Source organism: Aplidium turbinatum, chromosome 6 (genome assembly GCF_918807975.1).
Source record: "Aplidium turbinatum chromosome 6, kaAplTurb1.1, whole genome shotgun sequence".
In the NCBI taxonomy this organism is placed as follows: domain Eukaryota; kingdom Metazoa; phylum Chordata; class Ascidiacea; order Aplousobranchia; family Polyclinidae; genus Aplidium; species Aplidium turbinatum.
In genome coordinates, this window is record NC_137477.1 from 10,199,791 (window position 1) to 10,221,868 (window position 22,078).

Below are 22,078 nucleotides of genomic sequence, written 5' to 3' on the forward strand. Positions count from 1 at the left end.
TAAATTGTTTGTCTCCCTTTGACTTAAGCTTGAGGTTGGTGTTATTTTTATGTTCTAGAAAGCTTGTTTATTGAGTTATAAAAACGAATTTAGTTTCTGGTCAAGAACTAATTGTAATCATTTGTAAAAATTAAAAAACCACAATTTTTAAAAAGTATATTCTCTAATATTGTCTATTTGACCGAAATACAACCATTTAACGTTACACCGTCGCTGCTGTGGTAAAAGTGCCTTGTTTACAATAAAACCTCATTAGGCTCAAGTGGTTGACCTGGAACATCAGACCAGCGATTCTGATAGGAAATTATCAGAGCTAACTGCAGCTAAAGCTAACTTGGAGAAAGAATTATCAGAAGCCAAGGTAGGTGCAGGCGTTGTGTTCGTTGTGCATGTATTGCTGCATGCTTTCATTCGCTTTATGTTGACAATTTTTCATTTAATTTGTCACCGGTTTTGGCTTCGTGCTGCTGAAGCACGTATTGTGTTTGAGTGGAAACTGCTTGCAGCAAATTTCTTTTTTCTTCTGGAAGTTTGGTTAAAAACAGAAACCCTGTGTCTTTCTCTATTCTTTGTTTTTCACGTCTTACTATTGTCTTCTATCATACAAACATAGGGGGCTTTGATTTTTTTATTGATTTCCTGTCAGAAGTTGATGTACCGATGAAAAGTCAAATCTTGTCTAAGAACCATTTAGCTTTAACAGTTTTGTGAAGAGTTTCTACATTTTTCTCCCTGTTTTCAGATAATGTGTCCTTACGTTGTATTTACGTGTTCTTGTTTGCATATACATCTTTTTTGGTTTCATCATTTCATATTTTCTCTTAATTTATCGCATTTTTAGTAATTTGTGTAACTGCGCCATTTTCTCGAAGCATGGCCTTTAGTAACCTCGACCTGCTTAGGTCATAACCTCAGGCCATTCTCTTCTAACCTCTTTGCATGACCTCGAGAAGCAAAAAAATGACCTCGAGTTACTTTTGCTGGAGGAAAAGGAGCGAGCTGCCGGACTGGAAGAGGAAATTGAAAGCCTGTCTGCTGAGGTAGCTTCTAGTGCAATTTCGGGATAAAAATGCATGCGTTAAAGCTTATAGAAAGTTTCTGAAAAAACTGCTTTGTTTTGCAAGAGTACAACAACAATAGAATTCTACTTTTGCAAAACAGAATAATTTTTCAGCAGGTTCAACAAAAAGAATTGACAATCTTGTTATTCTGCACTCTTCCTACCAGCTTAACTCTTTAAAATGTCACTGCATCACCGTTTAATTGATGCCATGCTTAATCGCTCAAACATAGACTGACTTGCTTTTATACTATCGTAGTAAGCTTATCTTTTTAATTGATTGATACGGTCTGTGCATGTATTGTATACTTATTACTTACAGTACTTCATACCTCACAGCGCAATTGAGCGTTGTTTTTGTCTTCGATTAGAATGTAATTTTACAAATTAACCAGTACTTCGTGTAAAAGTGTTTCATCAGCCGTATCATTGAAGTACTTTTATGTTTGATGAATATAATTTGGAGGTCGTTGAATTTTTGTAGCGAAGGTTGGTATTTGCTGGGTTCAAGTTTTTTGTGCTCAACTTCTGTTAGTGTTTGGCTTGCTATTAGTTTATGTACTGAAGAAACTATTGCTTCTTTTTTTTCTGAAATTGATATTACAAGATCTGTTGATTAATCAAACATGTTTCAACACATGAAATAGCATATTCCACACTAACAAATTTGGAATCACGCAGATTAGTCAATAGTCATTGCACATTTGCATAGTATATGTTTCAAACCAGTAGAATGCACGTTGAAAAATTTAATGGTCTTGTAATCAACCACTTTTCTTTATATTTTTGGTTGCTGAAATTATTTGACATCACGAGATTGGTGTTTTATTTTTTCTCATGTTTAACATTTCGTTCAGTTGTTTAACTCCCACTGTCTTCTTTACCATGTGTTTAAGTTTTTCCAACAATGTTTATAGTTAAAAGTTAAGATGCTTATTCCCTTTATAGCTTCTGTTTTGTGATGCTGCCAATTTCCAAAATACTTGTTGAATGAAACGGTTGATTTATTTTATGTAAACCTGCTGAATATATTGCTGGATTAATTATTTAATGTCATTAAATTTAAGTGCTATTTTGTTATCTTTTACCTGAATTAATCAATTCTTTTAGTCATTATTTTAATCACTTACACTTGAAGCTCCGACTTTAAAACAAAAAATAAAATGAAGTAAAAACGTCAAAAATGTTTTTCTTTAAAGAATAAAGTTTAATTTTTCTTAACATTCCTCCTGTACTTAGCTCCGGCGCATGTCTTCCTCAACTGCCGCTGACACCACCAACGAGACACTTCAGCAGTTGGAAGAGTACAAAAGAAAGTCAATGTCCGAAGTGGAGTCTCTCCGCCAGGATGGAGAGAGCAAAGCGAGAGCACTCCGGGAAGCCGAGAGGAACAACAGTAAATTGCAGGAGGAGGTGATGACGTGTGCGATGTTGAATCTTCTGTTCCACGATTTTTCATTGTGATGCAGATGTTGGACATGCATAAAAGAAAGAATCGATACCTTGTTAAAAATGAACACCTGCAACATTCTAGAATCTTGTTTAGTATTCTTAGCTTGTTACGATTTACGTTTTATTTCATTGTTGCCAACTTTGTTTTTAACAGTTTCATTTGCTTAACTTATTCAAAACATCTACCTGCGTTTTGAGTGGTTTGCACATTTTGCGGTTTTGCGAAACGTTCAACTAATTTTTACTTTTCAGCTCCGGAGAATGGATTTGGAGCTTGAGGAAGAGTTAAAAGAGAGAGAAACGACAATGGCGGAGTTTGCACAAGCCGAACGAACCATTCACGAACTGGAGACTAAAATATCGGAGGCGAAACGAGAGAAAGAAGATACAGAAAGAGAAATTGAGAAACTCCAAGTACGTCATGACCAGAACGTCTCTTAAGTTGCACACACTTGTAAAAGTTTTCATCTCTCGATGTTGGTCGTCTAATTAAGTTTAGAAGCATTGAGTTTTTGCTCCCAGTGCAAGTGGTGTTTGGAATTACCTATTTTCTATCTGGCTATACTAAATGCAGAAAAGTCTTCCTGCACTTATTTTGGTTAAAAATGTCGAGAAAATATATTCAAACTCCACATGCCTTGAGTAAGAAAACACAAAACAATTCTTAAAATTTTCTTGAATTATTATGACTTTTCATTGCTCAGGGCATGCTATCGCTAACGGAGGATGACAAGTTAAACTTGGAGGAGAAATTGGATACCTCTGAAAAAGAACGAATGGACATTGCGAGAAGTCTTCATCTGATGAAAGAGGACGTGAAAGACAAAGACATGGAAATGGAGGAGCTTAAATTCAAGGTAACTTTTCTGATGCGTTTAAATACTTTTTGATTTTTATAGGTGGTCAACTGCAACCCCATGCAATCAGTTAAGTTCATTGTCATTCAATACAATTCAGCAGTTAGGTTTTTGAGATGATATTGCTAAATAGTTGGTTTCGTTTGTTGGTACGTTTCAAATTAAGATGATAATGATGATCACAAAGATGCTGATGATGATCACGAAGATGATGATCATGGAAAGAAGTTTACATCATGTGTCCTGTCTTATTGCTTTTGCATTTATCTGTTTCTTTCATGTTTGCTATTCAACTGTTTACAGGTTAAGAACGTCCAATCAGAAGCTGACAGCGAAAGGTCAAAGGTTAGTGACTTGGAACATCACAAATACGTCACTGAGATGCAAGTGAGTGGTCTGAAGGAAGCCTTGGAAGCGAAGTATGAAGAGCTAGGTGAGGTGGAAGGACAACTGAAGAAGAAAACAGAAGAGGTAAACCTGCTTGTCGTTGTCCTATGTATCATAGCCGATCCACCTTTGACAAACTTACATCCCAGTCGTCAAAATTGGTCCTTTTCACATTGATTTAACGTCTGTTCTACAGATGTTGAATCAATGTAAATAGCACCTAATTGGGATAGTAAGCTTGAAAGTTTTACCCGCGATTCTGGTATGACTTTTCACAACAAAACCTGATACTGACGTTCAATTGATGTGTTTTCATTGACTTCAATATTTTGAAAATCAGAAACTCATTACACTGTTTTTATAGGTACTCTTACATTTAGTGCCATTTTTACTAGAATAAGGCTCGTCTGCTTCTGCCATGCAACGCATAATACCACAGCAACAAAAACTTACACGAGAATTCATCCAGGTAAAAGAAAGTGAAGAAAAAAATGAGGAAACCCTGAAAAAGCTCCGTGACATGGAGAAGCAGAGAAGATTAGCAGCCAAGGAGGCGGAGGATCTCACTATCGCGTTGAGTGAGAAGGTTGCTATGTTGGATGAAGCTCAGAGGAAACTGAGGCGATTGGAATCCCAGGTGAGCGAGGAAGATTGTCATTTTGACGTTTGTTTTCACTATTTTAACATTTTAAATCCAATGTTTTTCATTTTAAATCCAATCGCAGCTGATTGTGTACCAATCTTGGACCTAAAAGCTTTTTTTATTGACTTAAAATATATGAACAGAAGTCTTAAAATGCTCAATTTTAATTTAACTGATTTATTGGTCAAGTAAAGGTTATTTGGTAAAGGTCAAGTCAACAACTTTGTCAAAGTACAGTTGCCACTGAAGATGAAGGTCTGGTAAAACGGAGAGTGTGTGTTTTTAAACTGGAACGTCTAACTTATATGAATTGAATGATATTATTCAAAAACATTAAAATAAACTAACAAAATAGCATAACCTTTAACTCAAACTTTTTCGGCAAAACTCTATGCCCTTATCTAGACATAACAGACGATTTTATATATTGAACGTTTTCGTAATAGATTTGTTTATGTTCTGATCATCACAGCGAAAGCTATGATAACATACAGTGGCATAGATTAACGATCGTCCAAGCTAAATAACTCAGACAGCAAATCAATCGTTTTTTTACATTGATTCAACGTCTGTAGTGGAAGGTAAGGTCAACGGAAAAAGAATATGAGGCAGACCACCCAAACGATGGCATGAAAGCATCCAGGCATAGACCGAACTCAATTTGACGACACTGAACGAGCTAGTTCAAAACCTTGACTCATGGGGGCAGATTTCGTGTTGATGCGCAGTCTGCTTCAGGTGGAGATGGCAACTGAATATAACGTCTGCAGACGTTGAATCGATGTAAAAACGATTGATTTCTTGCTTGGGAAGTAGGTTTGCTTTGATTTTAAAGGACGGCAAGAAGTTTTTTTATTTATTTATTTTTTGCAGGTTTCGGACATGGACGAAGCATCCTCCTTAGCGACCAGCTTCCGTCTGGAACTGGATAAAGCCAAGAGATCACACGCTCAGGAGCTTGCCAGAGCTTGGGAGGAGGCGGAAGAGGCAAAAGTTGCTCTTGCCACTGCAGAAAGAAATGTGTCTGACCTTGAAAACGAGGTAAGGGAAGCGCATTTAATGTAAACAAAGTAGAGCAGCTAAATATTTTCCACGTTTGCTACGAATTTTTAGGTTTAATTTAATTAAAATAATTATTATAATGAATTCAATTTTTAAGAAAATTTGTAATTTTTTTTACTTGAGTGTTAGCAATTTTTCCCTTTGACAGTTTGAAAAAATTGTCTTCTAGGTCCGCACTTATGAGGAACGTTATGAAGCTTCCGCTATCGAGTCGCTCGAGCTCGAAAAACATCGGAGAAACTTGGCTCATCAAGCCGAAGAAGCACAAGCTGCCGCCCGCGCGAAAGAAAAAGCGCTCTCGAAAGCTGAAGAGAAAATCGCAAAGCTGGAAGAAGAGGTGCTGAAATCTTATGACGTTCAACTTCCCATTAATTTCAAATTGTGTATCAAAGGCACGGATCTGATATAGGCTTTGCTATAATTAACGACGTTTATAAATCTTACCAAGGAACCCACCGCTGGTAGTACATTCGAACAGAGCAATTCCAGATTTCGTAAATGTAATTGTCAATTTCGTAATCTGCTTCTTGGCCGATGGATGTAAGTTTGATATCCTGTTGGGTTTTACAAAAAAAAACTTGCAACATACAACCTGGCGTTTATGCTATGCACTCAACATTGAGAATATAAACTGCGCCGAAATTGTCTACTTAAAAACAACATGGCAGCATTTTTTTTCAAATTTTTCAGCTTGCTGACACTGAGAACAGAGTTGACCAGTTGTCGAGTCAGCTTCGAGAAGCAGAGAGAAGGAGGAAAGAAGCAGAACTCCATTGCGAAGATGCTCAGTCCGAACTGGCCGACAAGGAAAGAGACTTGAAGAACGCCGAGAAGAGAATACACCGCCTTCGAGATGACGTAATAAACCTGAAAGCGACAGTTGTCATGTTGCCATGCCAACGATAGAATGTTTTAAAGTTATTTTCAATTTCCAAAAATGCGTAATTTAAATTAATAAAACTTACAACAGCTATCGAAAGTTGTTTTTTTGAGACATTTGAAACAACCAATTTTTACCTAACTTTCTTTTGTATTATCTTGGCCTGTGTTTGAGATTTAACTTGATAAGATCTTGAAACAAGACAATCGTTATATGTGTGTTACAATCTTTCTTAAAAAATTTGGTGTCCATCATTAAGTTATTAGAGAAACTCTTTCTGATCTTAGAAAATCCTTTCTCCCTCTTGACGTCATGATTTCGTTCCTCTGCGGAGTTGAATCTGTTTTCCTCATTTCAAAATTAAATTTGTCTAGATGGAGAAGTCCAATGAAGTGGATGATGAAACGAAGCAGATCATTCTGGATCTCACGGAGTCCAAAAGGGAAGCGCAGGAGGATGTTTTAAAAGCAAAAGAAGAGTTGAAGAAATTGCAAGTGCGGTTGCATGAAGAAGAAGAAAAGGTGGAAGCGTTAGAAGATCGAGTAAGTATTTCCTTACTTAAAGTAATTTAATCTTTGATTTGATCACACGGCATGCAGTTGAATTCGTCTTTGATGTTGTCCGACTTTCAGTTGTTATTTTGTTCTGGAAAATTTTACCCTCGAATCAAGAAAGCTTCTTTCAGAGCTTAATCCTGGCAGATTCGCATTCTAGTAGAGGCTTTGACTCTCTGACGCAGGCCCTATGTTGTTATGTTGTTATATTCCATCCACTAGGTGCCGTTAAATGGAGAGCAGTCCTGAAATGCGTTGCTGAAGCTCACAGTGCTGAACTAGCGCTGCTTGATGTTGCATTTTTTTACACATGTATGATTGTATACGTTTCATGCATATTCAAGTTTAACTATTTCGTCAGTTGATTGAGAGCAACACAGCGTTGAGGAAGGAACTGGAAGACTCCCAAGAGGCGGATGATGAAAAAGAAAGACTCCTGGAAGAGATTGATGCTTTGAAAAGACAGCTGTCTGAGAAGAACAGGTCCTTGGACAACGCCCAAGTTGCTATTCAAAACATTGAGCAAAAGGTTTGTTTATCTTTTCAAGCTGTTTTGGGTCTATCTAGCTAGCAAAATTCGTCGTTTTTAAATTGATGACGTTTTTATATTATGTTTTAAAAGTCATCTTTTATCGGTGTTACAACATTTACAAACGTGTTTCAGTTGAAGAGATTTCATCTAAGTATTGTTTTTGTCGTTTATTTCAAGCGTTATACTTGGAGTCCTTCGTACTAAACATTTTTACGTTACTACGCAAGACATTCTTGACGCCTTTGACACAAAACGTAAGGTTTGATGCTTTTCTCAAAAATTTTATTTCTTAGGTAAAAGTATCGCATTGTGCGGTCTTCTGTTTCAGCTTTTTATTAATTTTCAAACCGTCTTCTCAGATGCAACTTTACGAGTCCAGTCACGATCAGAGCAGTGACCGATTGCAGAAACTCGAGTCGGACAAAAATGCCGCACAGCAAAAAGTCAACGATTTAGAAAAAGAGATCAGAGAAAACCAAAGAGAAATGGAGAACGCTGAAAGATCTTTATATGACTCAAGCCGCGAGGTAATCTTTTGATTTCTTTGACGTTTGCTTTCTCTTCATGCTTTAAGATTGAACTTTCCTTCCTTAGTACATAGCAACTGTTGACAATGGTGCACAAAACTTGTCACCACACGCGAAATTCAAATGTTCGTTTACATGAAAATGATGTTTCTACTGAAATACACAATTTGCATACTCTTGATTTTCATCTCCATCATGAACAGTTCAAAATTGTATCAATAGTTTTTTATACTCTTGCAACCAGTTGATTCATCGATCGGTTAAAGAACAACAGCTAACGCTGTGCTGGTTTATCGTTGTTAAGTATTTAAACTAACAAACCTCCTACCACAGAGCTCAAGTTCATCTTCTGAAGAAGAGGTATTGCCTTCATGCCTCTTAATTCACTTCTTGCTCGATTGAAAAATTGGTCTTTTTACGTCGCTTCAACATCGCCAAATGCTGAAATGGCGTAAAAAGAACAATTTGCAAATGTTAGGTATCTCCAACACAATCTGGAATGCCCTGTTAGTAGTTTCTGCATGTTGTCTGAACGGTATTTATTCTTGGGCAAGCGATGAATATTGAATACCTTTTGCTATTTAATTATCATAAAAAATCGCAAAATTTGATGCCTAAACTGGATTATTTAAAAATTCTGTTACCAGGGCAGGTCAAAGCAACAAAATCCTCCCTAACACCTAATTTTTAATCTGAAAACGGCAGCAACTTTTCCATCCTGTGTGGAAATGTAACTTTTCTTCCTAAACGTGAAGTTTAATTCCTGCACTGATGATTCGTCGATGAAAATTTTGAAGTCTTGTTTATTGTTTTCCAAATTTTTTCTGTTCCTATTTCTTGAATTTGTGTCTGCTTTAATAATGTTTTTGTCATTCTTGCTGTCCCATCTCAATCTATGAGGAAGATATCAATTTAATTCCATTTTTTGAATCTTTGGATTTGTATTTGTCATTACATAACCGCTAATATGGCTACTGATCAAGCCCCAAATATAAGCGATGTGTTTCAATTTTTTTTTGTCATTCGATAATTAAATGCCTTGCTTAAATGAAATCAGAAACAAAACACCGAGCATCTATTCTAGCGGAAACACATTTCAATGCAAACTCTTCTCTTTTCCACTATTGTAACGTCTTTCAACGTTGCTGGCATGTCTTGCCTGTGCTTGAGCACATGTTACCGATGCTCATCTTGTAGTATTTCTTTATTTATTAAAGCTTGTGGCAATGTTTTCAACATAATATTTGGATATTTTGCTCCCGGTTTAGCACATTTTCTTTTTGTGGCGACTTTAATGATTCTAATGTAAACTTTGCACTCATCCTGCACTTTTCAAAGGTTTCTACATTTAAATTATTATTTAATTTATTCTGAAAAATTTATTTTTGATAATGAAGATTGGTTAGTGTTGATGCAATTTTTGTTTTTGCATTCTCACGTTTTTTAAGTGTTTTAGTTTAAATGGATGCTGATTGCTGGTATGCAATGGAAGTTATTGAAATGAAAAGAAAAACATTAAAGTTTTCAAAGAATACCCCATTGATTCAACGATTCGGTTGAGTTAATTTTTGCAATGGATATATTTCATTCATTATTTTATAGAGTTATTTAACATTACCAAATTCCAATCTGGGAAATGTCAACGAATGCTTTTACGTCTTGTGCGTAGTCACGTGAAACGGAACTGTTCAGTTTCTTACAATAAAAGCAAAACATATATTGGTTTTGTCTTAAAAGAGGAAGGAACGACATCCTTTTTTTTTTCAATGTATTTTTTTTTGGAAAAAGAAAAACAGTACGTCGCTTTTCTTCCAATGTATCTCTTTTGGAAAAAAATACGTCTCTTTCCTTTTTAAAAATAACTTCCCGATTCAGGCAGAGGTCACTCAAAAGCGCTGCGAAGAGTTAGAGGAAGAGTTGCTCCAGAACAACAAAGAGATCGCAGAACTACAGAACCTCGTGGAAGATTTGAAAACAGAAGTTACTGTTAAAGCGCAGGATAAATCGAAAGCGGAAGAGAAATGTGATTCTTTACGGAAACAGGTGAAACAGCCTTTGGTTCACTGTAGATATGAAGATACTTTTACGCATTAAAACAAACTGACAAAATGTTAACAAATACTTACATCTTCGTAAGCCAGATTTGAAAAATATATTTTTTGTTTCACTCAAACTCAGCCAGCAAACCAGTCCTTCTAACATCGGTTCAACATCAGCATTTGTTTTAAAACATTAAACGAAGCATCCATTTGCTTCTGTTGTTTATCCTCCATTCGATCACCGATATTTTTTATAATTTCTGACTTGTGGCTCTGCAAGGTTGAACTACTTCAACTGGAGCTGAAGGAGCGCGGTGATTGGTCGAATAGAAAAGAGGCGGAGCTTCAAGAAGAAGTTCGTAGTCTCGAAGCAGAACTTAAGACCAGTGAAGAAGAATTGACAAAAGTTGAAGACGAAAAACTCGATGTTGAGAAAAAGGTTTGTAGAAATGTCAGTATCATTTCACTACTCTTATGACTATCATCATTGTCAGTTTCTATAACCTAGCCCTAGAGGTCACATGTGATCCAACTGTTGTGCAATCGTTTGTCTTAATTCACTGGGATTTCCAATACGCTTTCTCAGGTCGTGTATGTTTTGTTCATACTATTGGCTCTTGTCATTGAACCAAAGTGATCTTGATCTGTTTGAGCTCTTCTAACTGGCAGTCTGCCAAGTGTAATGTTCTTTGCTGCAGCAAGGCCCGTAGCGTGATCTGATTATCATGTTCGTGACATGATCATGTAACCGGATCATGAAATTCATTGAGAAAGAAAAATGATCCAAACTAGAGTGAATCTTAGACCTGACCAAATGTGCTGACAACGATATTTTGGTTGTTTGCAAACAATTGAATCTAATGTTTACAACAATCTTCAGCTATTTGACTTGGAATCTAGAGAGGCGGAGCAACAAAAAGAGTCAGACACCGCGTTGCGCAAAGAAATCCAACAATTGCGAGACACTCTTGACGAAAAAACTCAGCAAGTTTACGCTGCGGAAGACACCATCTACCGACAAAAAGAAGTGGTGAGTTTTATTTTCTAGATGTCGCAACCGCGCTGTACAATGTCACGAGTCACGACTGTCACGAACTTCTGTAGTTTGTCGGCTGGAAAGATAGAGCGGTTTAAATCCGGCCCTAGACGCTTTATTTGAAAAAAAAACATATATCCCATTCGCGGCAGCTTAGAGTATATAGCACCAACGTACAATCGACGTAACCAAATAGAAAAATTGTGAAAGTGGTTGGGAATCGATCATTTTGCCGCAGATTTCACAAACACACGTATTCTCTTTGTGCAACGGTGACATTAGTACCATCCATTCATAATGTTCAAGATTTATTTTGTTGTTGTTCAAATAACTTCTGCGTGATAGCGTGAAAGGTTTGTTTTTTTCCTTAGAACGATTGACGTGTAGAAAGTTCTTTCTCTTTGAAACCCAGCCTAACCTATTGCACAGTCGGTCATCATGTGACTTCATCTGTCAATGCCACCTCAATGAGAAAGGCTTTCATTGATAAGTTTTCTTTTCTTTGCTAAAAAGCCACAGTAGAACTGCCCAAAAAAAAGACGCTTTTTGTGATTCGTTTAGTTTAAGCAAACGTCTCACTTTTCTCAATAAACTCATCTTCTATAAATAATATAAGATTAATATGTTTCTCGGCAGCCGATTGTAGGAAGAATTGACAGCGATAAGTACCGTTTTTAGTGAGTGCTCAGCCTCATGGGCTTTTGAGGCTTTCGCATTTATTTGATTAAGTTTCAAAGTTGCCCCTGTTTTGCTATGGGGATGTAATTGCTTAATTCCCGAAACTCTTTTCCCTCCGAAATAACTTTAAAAAATCTAAATTTGTCCAGCTGTTGGTTGCTAATGGATAAGTTGGTTTTTTAACCTGAAGAGATGGGATGATTTTTGCAATTATCTCATGTTGAGCAATTCCCCAATTGATGAGTGACAAAGTTGATTTGTTTGTTTATTTTATTTATTTTGTTGTCTCTATGTTTTCGTCATGATATCTCCATTAACTTTTTTCACTGTCTTTTCTGCTTGCGGTTTTAGCTTGTTTGTTCCCTTTTGACCGGTTTGAACCGCTTTTTACCGGATTGAAATTTTCGCTTGTAATGGTAGATTTCCTAATCTTGCTTTTTCGTCGTAAAAACTTTCGACAAACAAGATGTTGAAGTCCGAGCTTACTCGTCGCTGTTTCAGTGTGTTAATATTTAGCAGAAGTTTCGAAGCTTTGCGTCCACATCCACACGACTTGGAGGAAAAACATGCCAGTCACTGTCTTGCCAGCATGCATCAGATTTATCACTAATCTAATAATTTGCTACGCAAAGTGGCAGTACCTTAGACGTAGTAATAACGTTGGAAGGTTTGTTGATCCTAAACTTACAGAAAGTAGTGAAGATCAATCTGAGTATGAGTTGACATGGTGCGCGCTATTTTCTTGATATAGTTTTAAATCTTATTCGATCTTGTGGAATTGTTGCTTGACATATACAGTATTTACAGTAGATGAAATCTTTCTTTATTTAAAATTTTTTTGTGGCTCTGCAAAATAAGATGTTAACGTGTGAAATACCACTCAATTCTGGGCATGATCGTGGACTGCTATGACAGTTTATGACGTCGTACTGCAGTTGGGATTTCCAGTAATTGTGTTGATGAGCAGTTTGTCCTCGTCTTGTAAGTTGTAAATTTTACAACACTCGCAGCCTGGTTGACGCAATTCGCAAAACCGTCCTTTTGACATTGATTCATTGTCTGTAGACTTGAAATCATGGCTATCTAGAAATGCGGTCTGACTTTGTTACATTTGGCAGACTTTTAAAGATTTTTTCTACTGTTTTAAGCATCCTGACAGAAATCATTTTTTCTCGTCTTTATTGTCGTCTCCAAGTAACACAACTCAGCCGGTTATAAGATGATGAAATAAACATTGGTTGATCAATATGATCATACATGTTCTGTATCTCGTAAATGAAGATATCCGTTTTCAAACCAATAAACAGCACATGTCTGCAAGATCACGAGGCGCAGTGACAACACTTTTGTCTAATTTATTTGTCACTATTTCCATTATTTCAATTCATTTTGGGGCTGCTCGTTTGTAGCTAGACAAGTTCTGGTGCTGATCTTGCTCTTCAGCAATACTTGTTAGTAGTGGCCTAGTTGAGAGAGTAGGCTAGTGGACATTGTACTTCAATGTGCCAATGCGTGGGTGTAGGTAGCCATGGGCGTATCTAGTCTTTGATGTAGTTAAACTAACTTTTAGTGACTTTTTGGTGTGGCAAAGGCCTGAGGAAGGAAGCGTTTTGCTTTGTAACATTTTGGTTTGTAACGTTTTGCTTTGTAACATATAGCATTAGTATAGGTATAAGCATTACGTTGACACAAGGATTTCTTTTGAGTATTGTGATTTGAAAAGAAAAGATAGATGTTTAACTTACGTAGAATGCTAGAAAGTAAAGATTATTGCGACTTCCGGAAAGGTAGGTTCATTGTAATCTATGTACAGTATATATATATAGATTTTATACTTTACACACAACCCATTCCATCTTCCATCAATGGTATTCATTTGTTATTTACTTTGATCTATGTTCTTTGACTTTGGTGTGGTATAATTGGTATATAGCCTTTTCTCAAAAGTATATATGCCTAAATGCAGAACTGGCGTCCTTTATAGTTATTGACAACATAGTCTGGATTTCAAAATCGCATTTGAATTTGATAAACTTCTCCGATGCTTGCAAGTTGTTCAGAGTGTTTGTCATGTTTGACTATATCTTCAACATATTTCTAGGTTGCATGAAGACTAAATCAGCTACGTTAAACTTTGTGTAATACCGTGCAAGTTCGATGCAATAATCACACACCTCTACTTTTACCAACTTAACCATTTTTAACGAAACGAAAACGTTTCGCTGCATCACAGGATCTAAAAATAGCTTAGTGTGTCAATAACCTTGTGCCTTCACAAACAACTTATCTTCTGAAAGGATGTTTGTTATGTGCGCAGGCTTCACCGTTGTACTGCTTTCATGCTTGGCTGGCCATTTGCACGGCGGCAACAGCATGTTTGTCACTATGTAGTATTTTTTGATGGCCGCAATAGAATCTATCAGTTAAAATCAACCTAGAGATAATTCTTTCAACTGTAAACGATTATTTCTATCACGAAAAGCTGTATCATATTCTCAAAGATAGACACGATTGAACAATGACCCATTTGTGACATCAACGTGCTTTTTGTTGTTTTCTTTCTGTAAATGGGTTATATGTTTCACTGAAGTCACGCTCTAGTTGAAATATGTTATTCAAAATAACAAAAAAGGGCAGTTTTATATGCAAATACTTAATTATGTCGTGTTCTAATTTCACTCTTGAAAGCTTCAAAACAGCCGATTATTTGTAATTCTATTTAGCGTCCACAAGCTTGACGTTTGTTTGTCAACTGTGTGTGAGTCATTGCCGATTTTTCACTGCAATGCAAACAGTCTTCATCTACCTAATAGTAAATTTAATCGCAAATTCCAGCTTTCACTTGGGTGATTTTCAATTAATTTTTATCAATCTCCTTTGTGTTTTTATCATTTCTTGTCAAAACTTCATGAAATGGGAATTTAAAGACTGAGTTCATAGTTTGAACATGGCAGAAAACTACCAAAATGGATGTTTTTGCATTTATTTAACGTCTGCAGACGAACAACAAGATGCAATTTGATCACATGTAGCTGTCGAAAATAAGGCTCTCATTGTGAGGAGCTTAAGAAGGATGCGGTTTGTGGTATTCTGCAAGGGCCTATAAACAGGACAATTACACTTGTACCCGCAGTTGGATTGAAGCTTTATGTGAATTGCTCCTTTTGTTATATTTTTTTTTGCTGATACAATTGCATCAACAATGGCGTGGCATTGCATAATTTGTTTGACAAGTTTTTGGTTGTCCGACACATAGCTACAATAGTGTTCTTGTGCCATATCGGTGTGAAAAATCTTTGACAACTGACACACTGTCATTACCAACTTAACATTGACCTTCGCATTATCTTAATCACTCAATCAAAGACTCTAGGTTTCCTATCTTGTTACCATCTGTCATCTTTCACATTAGTTGCTTGTTTCAGATTGTTCAAGGCTGTGATTATCTTGCCATTACTTCGAAAGCAGTTTCGACAACGTTTTCGCTGGCAGGTGTCAGAATGAGATTAAAGATCATTTGGTATTCAACGAAAAAATTCCGTGAGCTCATCCCTATCTTCACAGACAGGGATATCATGGCCTGGGGATATTCCCTTCTGTAGTCGAGGTCACGTATATACATAATATGTGTGTGAGGAGTGTTCTCCTATATGTAAGTAAGACTTGGCCCATCACCCTCGAAGAGCAAAGTCGACTATTTGCAAGGATATTTTCTCGTATTCTGGCTTAGCCCGGTAATTAAATATTTAAATTAAGTAGATGGGAAGTGATGGAAACCAATTTTGTGTCCACCTTCAGGTACACCTTTAAGTGCCTTGCCAAAGACATAGCCACATGCTCTTGAACGGTGTCGAACCGGCCTCCTTTCGAACGTCGAGCCAAGTCTCTCACCACTCATCTATGCAGCCGGATGAATTGCCCAGCTTTGGCAGCAATATTAATGCCCCATGGTACGATGGATTTGAACTAAATGCCTTTCTGACCGGGTGACGATGGAAGAGCTGAGATCCAGTCTTGGCATCCGTCAGCTTGAAGATGTCATGAGATGGAGAAAGTTGTGTTGTACGGACACGTGCAACGCATGGAAGTAGTCGCGTCGCCGAAGAAAATTCAGTCCTTTGCCATCCATAGGAATAATACTTGAGGACGTCCTAAAAAGCGATAGTTAGACCAGGGATTTCCAAACTTTTTGGACTAATGGCCACTATTTGTAAATCTGTTTTGTTGCTGGCCCTAATCATATTTCGCAGCAAGTTTTCCGTCTAACCAGCGTGGGAGAATACTCAAAAATGAAAAACAAATGTCACTAAAGGGAAGCATTCTAACATGTTTCCACATCGGTTTACAAATTAAACAGAATCATTAAATTATATTGATTAACAAGATTGGCAACATCAAACACAAACCGACGATGGATTATGATGATGATGATGAATGAGGTCAATATTCTTTGGGAAGCACAAGTTGTAAATGTGGACTGGAGCAAACGATGCAACATCTCCTCGAATACCCCGCCTGAAAGCACAGGATTTAGCCGAGTTCAACGATAGACCAAGAGCTTGCGTGATGCTCTGGGCTACGGCCGTGTGACACACGATGAAGAAAGATGAGGCCAATGGGGTTGTTTCTTATCATACAGTTTATCCATTCTCAGAGCTATTTGTGACGGGCAAACTCGTAAGTCCGCGGTAAGTTTGAACCTGTATTGTGTCTTCATATTGGCAGTTACCTTTGACAGCACACGTAGCTTTTTTGTACAATGCATGATTGCATGTTAGATTTTTTTTATTTTTTATAACGTCACGGATCACGGTTTGAGATACCCTGACAGCGTCCGTGAAGATCTATGGTAGGCAGACGCAGACCTCGTCTCGGTCGACCCTTAAGACCCCGATGGCATGGAAAAATGCCATCAAACAGAATAGACATTCGTTGGTGTCCAAATTTCGTAATACGGGAAACAGGAGACATTTAATCGTAAAGTTAGGCATGACTGTAAAGCATTCTTAAGATCTTTTGCGGAGTCGAATTGGTCATTTTTTTTCATTTTTTCAAATCATTTTTTCAAATCAGTTTTTATTCAAAACTTTCTATTTTAAATCTCGTTTGATGCTTTTGAAATCAGTTTCGTCGGTTTGGCCATCACGTTTACTATTTCTTTTTTTTAATAAAAAGTTTTATGATAGACCTCGTCCTAACCATTGCAAACAAACATTGGCTGAATTGGCTGACTAAACATTGGCTGAATTTGAAGCTTTGTTTACCAACATATTATCGCAATTTGAGAAAAATGTGAATACTATAATATTAACGACGACCTTAATTCAAACAGAAAAAGAAAATGATTTGTGGCTTTTAAGCCAGGACCTTTGAAATTCTTCCTTTGAAAGCTTTGAAATTTACGCGGATCCCCGATTGACTATACATTGATACGGGTTCAAAGTAATCGTCCCTTTTTTTAATATTATCGCAAGCCTACAAAAATTCCTTTCCTTGTGGCGGCGTAACTATGACCTACATGTTCACGTTTCGGCTAATTCATCCTCAACCGTCTACTTAATTCAGGATCATTTTTATTCTGTTTTTAGTCTGACGAAGTTGAAACAATGTAAGTGTGGCAATTTTTTTCAACTGGTTTGATGATTTCGTTAGATGATGATGTAATAAAATCCTACTTTACCGCAGCTGTCAGTGCCACCGCGGTTTGAGATCGGTTATTGCTTCCTCGACTATGTTTCTTTAAGTGGTATCACAGCTGGTTGTATAACTCCGGCACATTTTCCAAACCATGATCATTTCTTTGAGAACGTTTGTATTGATAAAGAGAAATTCACGTTCAAGACAATTCATAAAAAGTTAGAAAATTCATTTAGTTTAAGTTAGAAAACGCGTGCTATCCATGGCAAGCTATTTCATAATTTGCTGCGCTGAAAAGAGAAAATACTCAACAAAAAAGATGTCGTAAAACTCAAAATATGGCAACTATGTGACAATAAGTATTGATTGAAGAGCTCAACATTGATTGCAGCAAATTTTTCTCAAACAATTAGATACATTTTAACATTCAAAAGGTGTAAAAATGCTGAAAATGTAACATAAAGGTAAATGCCGGAAACTTGAAATTTGGTACATGAAGAGTTAAATACCTTCCATAACGTATAAACAGTGCAAAATATTCAAGGACGAGTGAGAACATTGTACGAATTTTTCTGTCAGTTTGACGTTTTACAACCTCAAATCGACTGAAACACTGTTCTATTTCACGCTTAGACTCTTCCACTACTGCATTTAGACACAGCTGTGAAGTAAATAACCACTGGCGAAAAGACAGTGATGAAATAAATACAGGAACAGGCAATTTTTGACTTTGTTCTATGATTTTGCTGACAGGCGACCTCTCTTTTGAAATTTGTCGTTCGCTGTACCGCTATTTCGGTTCATTGAATTTGTCCCCGGCGTTTTTACTTCTAAGTCATTGGCGAGACTGTTCGGACACTGCTTCGGTCGCATTTCGTCTTGATTGACCGCAAAAAACTGTAAGTTTGATGAAGTCCTTGGCGATGTGTAGCTGGATCTCTTAAAATCTGGAACGCCAGCAGTTTCTATAATGGACAGCCGGACCGAAGAGGCTTCAGTTCCGCTGCTTGTATAGCGACGACCTTCGATGTCATATTTTGATCGTTCGGAGTCAGAACAGCATTGATTAACAACATCATATTTATCTTTGCTTGAAGATAGCCGCCGTCGAAGCTTGACAATGTATATGAGACTGGCCACAACAATGCACACAAATCCAACTGTAGCTACTGCAATTACTGTAGTCATACGGGATAATTCATTTTTCATTTCTTCCATACTATCTTCATCTTTAGTGCTGGATGCTGTGATATCATCATCAATCTCCTCACAACGTTGTCCCATATATCCAGCTTGACACTCGCATGCCGGCTTGACTGCATCGTCAATGAACTGTCTGCATGTTCCTCCGTGCATGCAATACGATGGATCTTTACAAGGTTTAAAATAAGACTCTGATCTTGGCCCGATCACGGTGACTTCTGTTGAACCGATGGCCATTTGTCCGTCAGCGTTTCTTGCCACGCATTTATATCGGCCGTTGTGGATATGATTCGCTTCTTTGATGATAATGAAACTGTTGTCTTTTATATATGAGTTCACAATTAAGCCAGTTAGCCTGTGGCGTGTGCTGTCGGCATTCTGGTCATCTTTGTACCAAGTGACTTCCTGAACTTCAGAACTCGACTCCACTTTGCATGGGAGGAGCTTATTTGATCCTCTGTAGAAGATTGTTGTCGGAGGTAGGGTAATCCTCATCTCACATGTGCTCTTGTCAGCACCAACGGAACAGAGTCTCTCCCACACTTCTTGTCTGTGCTTCGCTCTTTTTGATGCTACAGGAGGAGCGATAGATCTGTATATCTTCTCCGCTGCATTAATCTCGGAAATCATCAGAATGTGATCATACTCAATGGTGAGCTTGCGGAAGCAGCTCCCAAATTCAGATTTTCCATCAACGCTGATATCGGAATACCGTGCCACTCCTCCGTTGTTTTTTTCCCAGATTTGCACAACTTGAAATCTAAACAAGAAGATTAATATTAATAATTGAAAAAACAACACAATTTTGTACAAAGGCAGTTCTACATCAGCTTCTATATTAGCCTAGGGATGTATGATTTTGCTGGAAAAGTATCCGACTACGATTAGTTTATTTGAAAAGTGTAACCGATTACGATCACGCATGTTGAGTGATTGCAGCATATTCATTCAAAATTATTTTAAACTTGTTTTGATGCAACTTTTTCTTTTTTAACAGCAACCTCATTATGAATTGATAATAATTTTTGTTATTTTGACCTTATATTAACAAGGTTTCCTGTATGCTGGCAGCCAAGTCATTAAAGTGTAGTTTAATGACCGATTTAAAACGAACAAGTCCACCGCCCGCTAACTTACAGCAATTATTAACCAATGTTTCCTCTTAACAACCTGCGTTGATATTGTCTTACCAAAGTTTTTTTTATAATAAAGATCAGCTTTATTAAAAATCTCAAGCCCAATCTTTGATTTTTTGTTCAAGATTGATTTTAGTTGCATCTAACTTTTCTACTAAAATGGTCGGAATGTGATGTATTAAAATATTATCACGACGGAATTTAAGTTGCGCAAGGATACTAACTTCATAACACGGTATGATTTATTGTCATTTATTTGTTATTTACAGGAACAGACTAATTTTGAACCTTATACTGGTTATATGAAGAACTTAGTATTGAAGGACGCATGATTTTGCAACTTGATGAAACTGCTTGTTTGTGTAGTTTCAGTCCTGTGGGGGGTCGGGGGCGTGTTCAGTAAATAATAATTACTCGATTTTACTGCCACATTGTCAACTTTTCTTTTAGGTCAAGTCTTTTGAGCAAGTTTGTCGTATTTTTAACTGTGTTCCATCACTGACCACTATGGTGTTAATATCGGCGAAAATTCTTCGAACAGAAGAGAACCTTCATCTTCCTTCCTGTTTGCGTTAACCAACGCTTTATGATCGTGTACGATCCATTGCAAACAAAGTTATTTGTGATGAACTTTTATGTTTTTTTTAAATAGCCTGCTTACGTCTTCGTAAATATCTCGCGCAACTGAAACACTTTGCGCTGTTTTATCATTTTCAAATGCCATAATTCGCCTTAAGTACGTCACTTTCAATGCTACCTGGAGAAATCCTACACTTATAGCACTTTGAGGACTCTTGACACTGTTGCCAACGGTCAAACTAAACCAACTATTTTGTCATAACATTACCAGGACTGTGAAAGATCAGAAAAATTAATTTTCCGAAATTTTTTATTTTTTCTGCTTGTTACAGATTTTATGTTGCATTTCGATTTTGCGTGACGTCGCTTTCACCAAAGTAATTTTTTTGCAAATTCAATATAAATTACCTGTACGTTCCTTCCAACTCTCCCATGTATGTCGCTTCTACGATCACGTAGCTCGGTTTCAACTCATTCAAAAGTGCTACTTGTCTCTTCCTGCTACTTTTTTGAGACGGACATTGTTGCCCGTGAACTTCACTAGCCAGAAGGAGCAACATTAAAGACGTGCTTACCACCAACACCAATAAATCTTTAAACGATTCCATACTCGCGACTCAAATGCGTTGTACGGCAGTTATTCAACCTTCAAGCTTTTCTCTATGTTTGCTTATTTCGTGCCTTTGCTCGGAATGAACTTTATATTTGCAGCTCAGACGGTAGACGCAATGTTTATATACAGGAGAGAGAATATCCTGAAAGCATCTTTCTTTTTTCACCTGCTTTCATATTATTTTCTGGATTCATACTGTACACTTTGGCGTCACAAGCATGTCTCGTTTATGATTTTCAAACGAACGTTTAACCTCAAGTTGGCAGAAGTTGTTGCGTAACTGCGTGATCACGTTTCTACGTAATACGTTGTTCTGATGCGTTTGGTTTTTATTGCGATTTTTGAGCATTGCAATTGCTGGAACAGAAGAAAACTTTTCTGGAATTACGGAGTTGGTGTTTCGCTTTTAATTTTTACTTATAAAGCTATTGAAAAAAAGTATTTTACGTAATTTGTTTGACGAAGGCACATTTGCAAATTTAAACTTGGAATTTTTTCACACATGTGATTTTTGCAACTCCGCCAAGCACAACCCAGTTAGCAACATCCGCTTTTTTCACATTGATTTAAAGGCTAAAAACGTTGAACCAATGTGCAAATTTTGAACTACGAGTACAAAGTAAATTTCCTGGTAAATGAAAACTCCTTCTTCACTGCTTGAACGCTACAAATTTCATATTCAAACAGTTCACTCAGTTATTCTATGTTGTGCCGATTTTTTTCAATCCAGATCATCAACAAGTTCTCGAATAACTAAAAGCTTAATTTTATTTCCTTTCAAAACTGAAGCAACAGTGCTTGCTATGTAGCCTACATTGTACAATTGCGCCATTTTGCAACCTCTGTATACAGGAGAAAGTGCCAGTGATGTCACACCTTGTACACGTTACGTTGTTATATTTACAAGATTAATCAACATGGTTGAAAGGATTAAATAGGCCACGGCAAAGATGAATTGTTCTAACATTGCTGGATTCAAAGGAAGGATTGTTCAGAATCAGATTTAAGGTGTCTGGGTTTTATCAAAGCGCTTACAATGCGGGGTACTCACACAATACAGTTAATGACTTTCAGGATCATTTAGCTTGGCTATTTTTGCTGACACATCTGCATAACGTGTGATTATTGAACCCCAACTCTTAGAAAAGCGACGGAGGATTAGGCCTTCTCTTGTCTTCCTTGGGTCGGGGCTGGTCAGTTTTT

General features: G+C 37.1%; 2 protein-coding genes across 2 annotated transcripts in view; one reads left to right on the top strand and one right to left on the bottom strand.

The window, feature by feature from the left end:
• LOC145771738 (uncharacterized) overlaps positions 1-22,078 on the top strand; it is a 67,019-nt gene that overhangs the window by 25,264 nt on the left and 19,677 nt on the right. Inside the window, exons 23-38 of the mRNA XM_082583468.1 lie at positions 257-361; positions 903-1,040; positions 2,300-2,473; positions 2,765-2,926; positions 3,217-3,369; positions 3,673-3,840; positions 4,226-4,393; positions 5,273-5,440; positions 5,631-5,798; positions 6,152-6,319; positions 6,716-6,883; positions 7,257-7,424; positions 7,787-7,954; positions 9,830-9,997; positions 10,274-10,432; positions 10,874-11,023. Coding sequence (XP_082439594.1) covers positions 257-361; positions 903-1,040; positions 2,300-2,473; positions 2,765-2,926; positions 3,217-3,369; positions 3,673-3,840; positions 4,226-4,393; positions 5,273-5,440; positions 5,631-5,798; positions 6,152-6,319; positions 6,716-6,883; positions 7,257-7,424; positions 7,787-7,954; positions 9,830-9,997; positions 10,274-10,432; positions 10,874-11,023 — 2,553 coding nt within the window. The remainder of the gene's footprint in view (positions 1-256; positions 362-902; positions 1,041-2,299; positions 2,474-2,764; positions 2,927-3,216; positions 3,370-3,672; positions 3,841-4,225; positions 4,394-5,272; positions 5,441-5,630; positions 5,799-6,151; positions 6,320-6,715; positions 6,884-7,256; positions 7,425-7,786; positions 7,955-9,829; positions 9,998-10,273; positions 10,433-10,873; positions 11,024-22,078) is intronic.
• On the bottom strand, positions 17,512-20,940 carry LOC145772222 (uncharacterized). Its single transcript, XM_082584074.1, has 2 exons — positions 20,671-20,940; positions 17,512-19,307 (listed from the first exon to the last, which is right to left on the bottom strand). The coding sequence occupies exons 1-2, from the start codon at positions 20,868-20,870 to the stop codon at positions 18,080-18,082; spliced, it is 1,428 nt and encodes a 475-aa protein (XP_082440200.1). The 5' UTR covers positions 20,871-20,940; the 3' UTR covers positions 17,512-18,079.